The sequence below is a fragment of the Myotis davidii genome, unplaced genomic scaffold, assembly GCF_000327345.1.
Source record: "Myotis davidii unplaced genomic scaffold, ASM32734v1 scaffold170, whole genome shotgun sequence".
In the NCBI taxonomy this organism is placed as follows: Eukaryota; Metazoa; Chordata; class Mammalia; order Chiroptera; family Vespertilionidae; genus Myotis; species Myotis davidii.
The window spans coordinates 1,788,857-1,795,255 of record NW_006282528.1 but is presented as its reverse complement, the minus strand read 5'-3'; the positions used below and the strand labels follow the sequence as shown (position 1 = coordinate 1,795,255).

Below are 6,399 nucleotides of genomic sequence, written 5' to 3'. Positions count from 1 at the left end.
CTGGTTTGCAGACTGTTCTGATGGTCCGTGAGTTCATGTTAATGAAAGCACTTCCTGGAATGGAGAGTGGATAGATACCATTAATACATCAAGACTCTGGGATGGCAAGATAAGGTTGGCTGCAAAAATGACTTCGTGGAGACCTGTGGTCCTCACTGAGGCTTTCTCTCGTCTGTACAATGAGATTTCATAGTTTAGACATGTGAGTGCGTGTACGCGCACATGTCGTTTTGTGATAAACGGCTCGTCCCAGGTGGCGAATGAACCCCTTTTCTTGCTAAGCGTATGAGCCTTCTATCCCGATGTGAGACCTGAAAGCCACACCCCAAAGACGTCCTCAAGTCTTGCTTCTCAATAAAACTCTAAGCCAGCGGTTCTCAACCTGTGGGTCACCACCCCTTTGGGGGTCAAACGACCCTTTCACGGGGGTCGCCTAAGACCACCGGAAAACACATCTATGATTACATATTGTTTTTGTGATTAATCACTATGCTGTAATTATGTTCAATTTGTAACAATGAAAACACATCCTGCATATCAGATATTTACATGACGATTCATAACAGTAGCAACATGACAGTGATGAAGTAGCAACGAAAATAACTTTATGGTTGGGGTCACCACAACATGAGGAACTGTGTTAAAGGGTCGCGGCGTTAGGAAGGCTGAGAACCACTGCTCTACGCCAAGTCTAACTGATCTTTTGTTTTTGCTTCATTTTACAGCATCTACTCAAAATAGATGAACGCACCACTGGAAATTTCACTTATGTCATCGACAAGCTCATTCCAAACATGAACTACTGTGTGTCTGTTTATTTGAAGTCTGAGAATCTGTCTAAACTACTGAGATCTCCCTGGAAGTGTGCCCGCCTCCTACCCCGAGCGGAGTCAGGTATGCCAGGCCTCACACATCCGCACTCTGCTTCCTTCGGGGGGGCAAGACCCTGCAGGCCAGAGCCCTGCGTTCTCTTCCACCAGAGACACGGGGCCAGTGGGCTTTCGGGGGTCAGTCTCCACTGGGTGGCGAGTCACACTTCTGTCGCCGAGCCACGGGGATGGTCCGATATCTACCTTCATAAGGTCTGAAACCCTCCTGCGATGGGAACACTTTTATGTCAAGGAATCGAGATTAAATTCAGTTCTTTTTTTTTTTTAATCCTCATCCGAGGATATTTTTCCATTGATTTTTAGAGAGAGAGAGAAAGACAGAAACATTGATATGAGAGAAACGCATCGATCGGTTGCCTCCTGCATGCGCCCTGACCAGGGGAGGAGTCCAGGGAGGAGCCTGCAACCAAGGTACGTGCCCTGGACTGGAATCAAACCCAGGACCCTTCGTTCACGGGCTGGAGCCACACCAGTCAGGGCTGGACAAGATTCTAAGGGGGAACTCAAAGCAGAACAGAGAGAGTTAAGCAGAGCCCAGACTTGGGGTCCTGGCATGACCCAAGTCCACCTTAGGGCGACCAGCTGTTGATTTCAGACAGAACCCCATCGCCCACTTCTCCCCGCCTGTGGCACACACTGACATGTGACTCAGACGCCGAGGGGTATTTTCCGTTTTGATCAAATAAATTTAAGTCGTCGCATCACGTGTGGCTCAGGGCTGCCGTATTGGACAGAGCTGTCACAGAACGTAAGTTTAAAGTGGAAGCGCCCGGCCAGCATGGCTCCGTGGTTGAGTGTCGGCCTACGAACCAGGAGGTCGCAGTTCGATTCTCGGTCAGGGCACAGGCCTGGGGTGTGGCTCGATCCCCAGTTGGGGGGCCTGCAGGAGGCAGCAATCCATGATGCTCTCTCATCATTGATGTCTCTATCTCTCTCTCCCTCTCCCTTCCTCTCTGAAATCAATAAAAATACGTTTTACAAGAGCCTTTCCAGCTACTGCTCCTTCGACATCTCCCTCGCCACCAGGCCAAGGGGCGATTGCCCCACCGGCGCGCACCTGTGGGATTTATTTTGAAATAAAATTATTTAATTGTTCACCCACAGTGTCCTCAGAGTCCGCCAGCATCGGAGCCCTGATGAGTCTGTTTGTGATGGCCGCCGTCGTCGGGGGCGCCCTCACAGTGCTGAAGCGGATCGGTTACATTTGCTTACGCAGCAAGTTCCCCAAAGTGCTGGTATGTAGTTGTTGTTTTGTAATTTCTGTCTTTTTTATTTTCGCTTAAGAACGTTTCTCCTGTACTTGCGTGTTTGCACAGAAGGAAGTCCCCTTTTCTCAAGACCCCGAGGTGTCCCGGGCCCGGGGTTCTGTTCCCTCCTCGGAAACACACATTTTGCACTTTCTGTCTTCCTTTCTACTTGGCCCACGTGTTGCTTCTAGGGATCACACCGTAGTCCGATTGGCATGAATGTATCGCCTTTCCCTTGGTCATATCCCAGCTGGGAGCACGGCCTGGATCCCCTTTTCATTTCTTTTCCTTTCATTTTTTTGGCCATGAAGAATAACGTAGTGGCCCGGCCGTGTTGCTCTGTGGTTGAGCATTGACCTAAGAACCAGGAGGTCACCATTCGATTCCCAGGCAGGGCACAGGCCCGGGTTGCGGGCTCCATCCACAGTGCGGGGCGTGCAGGAGGCAGCCGATCCATAATTCTCTCTCATCACTGATGTTTCTCTCTCCCTCTCCCTTCCTCTCTGAATTCAATAAAAATATTTTTTTAAGTGAAAAAAAAAAGAATGCAGTGACCATGTTTATACAGATGACCTTCTTATTTGTCGTTACTGCAGTGGCGCCTGCACACATAGTGGATTTATCTGATAAGAAGGTAAGGAGGGGACTTAGGCCGCCAGTGCCAACACCGGTGTGCGCACTCCTCCAAAACTCTGCTGGCGTTCACCAGTCCCTGGGACCCTTCTGTCCCTCTGTCCTGCGGGTGATGCCCCCCATACATGCTTTCCTCTGTGTTGGCTTCGTGGTTAGTGAAACCGGCCGGCTTCTTCCCTGAGCTCCCTAAGGCATCGCCCAGGCTGGGTGTGGTACATGTTTCTAAAACCTCCTCCTGTCTTCTGACCCCTCTGCGGCTGCCCATCATTTATCGTCTTCCCTATCCCACTGCTTTCTCTTTTTTTAAATATATTTTTATTGATTTCAGAGAGGAAGGGAGAGGCTGAGAGAGAGAGAAACATCACTGATGAGAGAGAATCATTGATCGGCTGCCTCCTGATCGAGCCTGTAACCTGGGCATGTGTCCTGACCAAGAATCTAACTGCCAATTGGGGTGTTGGGGGCTGGGCTGGCCAGGGGTGGGGTCGGGGGAGCCAATCAGAGCCCACATCAGGATCGAGCCTGTAACCTGGGCATGTGTCCTGACCAAGAATCTAACTGTGACCTCCTTCTCGGTTCACCGGCTGACGCTCAACCACTGAGCCACGCCAGCCAGGCCTACTGCTTTCTTTCCATGTTAGCTTTGTGATTTTTTTCCATTCAGAAATATCTCATTGTGGTTGGCTGCCACAGTGTGTGTCATAGCCACCGGTCGTTCCGGTCATTCCACTGTTCCCGTCATTGGGCTTTTATATAGATATAGATATAGAGATAGATATAGATATAGATATAGATAGATGTTTGAACTCATTCACCTTATACTTCTAATCTTTTAACAGCCGCATATTTAAATATTCCTCCACAGTTGATAAAATTGTACTCTTCTTCCTCTTGCTGGTTTTATTGGTTTGGGTGGGTTGAGGGAGGGTTTATTTGGGCAGTAAGTGTGCTTTTGGAGATTTTAATCCCCATTAGTATTTGAGCTCAGCTGGCATGGCTGTGCCTGTGAGAGGCAGCGGTTGTGCGGGGTTTCACCTGCACTGTGATGGGAAAGGCAAGACTGCCGTGTTTTAGAAGCAACACGGGGATTCTCTGTGGCTCTGGGTAAGGAAGGGTCAGACACAGAAACCAAGCACCATAAAGGAGGACCCCCAATACGCTTTCTCACATGAAAATGAAGAATCGCCTTTTCTCAAATGTCATCGTAAAGGGAGCAAATGATGACACCACAGGCAGGGACAGTCCAGGTGACATAACCAACAGATAGTCAGCATCTGGGTTACGGAAAGAGCTCCTGTGAGTCACTTGGGAAAAGGTGGACAGCCCGGTAGGAGACCCACCCCTGCTGGGTCGGGGGAGCAGGCCGTGGGGGACCAGGGAGAGCGTGCTGCCGGGGGCCCGGGCCTGCGGATAGCCGTGCCCACCTCCGCATCACCAGCCCTCTGTGGTCCGCGGGCGACAGTGTACGCCCACCCGCCTGTGTTCTCCTTAATCGCCCCTGCGTGTCCTGGAGGCGTCTTTAAGGGCTGGACTAGACGGGGCCCCAGTCTCAGTCGTCAAGACCCTTTCAAGGTCAGTCCAGAGGCTCTGACACCAATGGAATCAGCTGCCTTGGTCTCTCCTCACCCAGTTTCCTGACACCCCTCTAGAATGTCTCGGCCTCCAGAACTGGGATCTCCGGCCAGAATGCAGGTGGCAGCGAGGGGCAGGTGCAGGTGCAGGGAGGGGCAGGTGCAGGGACAACTGGCCCGGACATGGGCTGAGCCCCAGGGCCTAGTTCAAATCTCAGGTCACACTCACCGGTCATGAGCCCTGAGCCAGTTTCTTAACCTGTCTGCCTCATTTTCTCATCTGTAAAATGAGGGTAAGAACAATAAGCTTAGCCCGGCCGGCGGGGCTCAGGGGTTGAGCGTTGACCTATGAACCAGGAGTCACAGTTCAATTCCTGGTCAGGACTCATGCCGGGTTGCAGGCTCCATCCCCATGTGAGGCGTGCAGGAGGCAGCTGATCAGTGATTCTCTCATCATTGATGTTTCTCTCTCTCCCCCTCTCTCTTCCTCTCTGAAATCTATCTATCTATCTATATCTATATCTATTTTTCTTAAAGAACAGTAAACCTACTTCCTGGAGCAGGTGTGAGGGGGAAATGAATGTCAAGTGCTCAGCCATGCCTGCAAACATTCTAGAACTGGTCGCTGTAATTTTCGTTGTTGCCATCACCACCTCCATCTCTGTGCAGTTCATCTCATTAAGGTTTTTGTTTTGTTAATCCTCACCCGAGGATATTTCTCCATTGATTTTAGAGAGAGTGGAAGGGAGAGGGAAAGACAGAGGGAAACATCAATGTGAGAGAAACACTGATTGGTTGGCTCCTGCACGAGCCCCGACCAGGGCCTGGGCCAGGGAGGAGCCTGCCACTGAGGTATGTGCCCTGGACCAGAATCGAACCTGGGACCATTCAGTCTGCAGGCCAGTGCTCTATCCACTGAGCAAAACCGGCTAGGGCCATCATTAAAGTTTCATTACATGCAAAAATGAAAAACAAATACTCAATTCTCTCCCACCTCCTCCCCTCCCAGAACTTTGATGGCGTGGCCATCTGGGCGTTCCCCAAGCTGCCGCCCCTGGAGGCCGTGGCCGTGGCGGAGGTCATTCACATCCACAGGAAGAGGAAGGTGTGGGATTACAGCTATGACGACGAAAGCGACGGGGACGAGGAGGCCGCCCCCCGAGCCAGCGGTGGGGGCTACACCTTGCACGGGCTGGCAGTCAGGGCTCTGTGCCCGGAGTCCCCCTCCTCGGCCACCCTGGGGGGCAGCGAGGAAGCCGAGTCCCTGATGGCACCCGGGCCCGAGCCTGAGCCCTGGCCAGCCGAGCGCACAAGTGGGGCCTACGAGGGGAAGGGGGCCTGGGGGGCCCAGTGCACGAGTGGGGCCTCAGAGGAGGAGGGGACTTGGGGGGCCCAGCACACAAGTGAGGCCTCCGAGGAGGAGGGGACCTGGCCAGCGGACCCCTTTCCCAGGGAGGACAGCGGCCCCACCAAGAGCCCCGGGGACCGGATCTTCTTCAATGTGGACTTGAACTCCGTGCTTGTGAGGGTCCCTGATGGGGACGACTCTGAAGCCCCCGCTGTGGTCTGTCTCCCGGAGGAGACGGTGGACTCTGATGACCCTGAGGACAGCGCCTCGGGGCCTGAAGACGCTCCTTCTGATGAAAACGACACCGCCAGGTCCGACGTGGGCATCGGGAACGGTTATATGATGAGATGACCCCAAAATAGGGGCTTACCCAGCAGCTACCTCCCCACCCCTCGCTGCTCCTGTGGCGGGCAAGTGTTGGGAGGGGGGCAGAGCGCCCCCTTCCTGGGACGTTACCTGTGCAAATCCCCGTGGGGAGGGAGGGGAGACCCAGTGCCATCGTGTGGTCACCGGGGCCTCTTACATGTTCAGAGGGACAGGCCTTGGAGGGAATGCCCTGTCCTCTGCTCACGCACTGATCCCGTTTCTGCCTCAGTTTCCCAAAGGAGCAGGGTCCCCTGGGGTTTCCAGGGGTGGCCCAGGGCCCTGGGGAGTAAGCAGACAGCCAGGCCACCACAGTGGCTGGGCGTCCACAGTGGCTCCCAGGCTCC

The 6,399-nt window shown here is 53.2% G+C and overlaps 1 protein-coding gene across 2 annotated transcripts in view; it reads left to right on the top strand.

The window, feature by feature from the left end:
* Positions 1 to 6,393, top strand: part of IFNAR2 (interferon alpha and beta receptor subunit 2) — a 16,315-nt gene extending 9,922 nt beyond the window's left edge. For both annotated transcript variants that reach the window (XM_015560433.1, XM_006753111.2), the window contains 3 exons: positions 726 to 894; positions 1,995 to 2,125; positions 5,351 to 6,393. In XM_015560433.1, the coding sequence (XP_015415919.1) occupies positions 726 to 894; positions 1,995 to 2,125; positions 5,351 to 6,040 (990 nt within the window). In that variant the 3' untranslated portion in view covers positions 6,041 to 6,393. The remainder of the gene's footprint in view (positions 1 to 725; positions 895 to 1,994; positions 2,126 to 5,350) is intronic.
* The last annotated feature ends 6 nt before the right edge of the window (positions 6,394 to 6,399 follow it).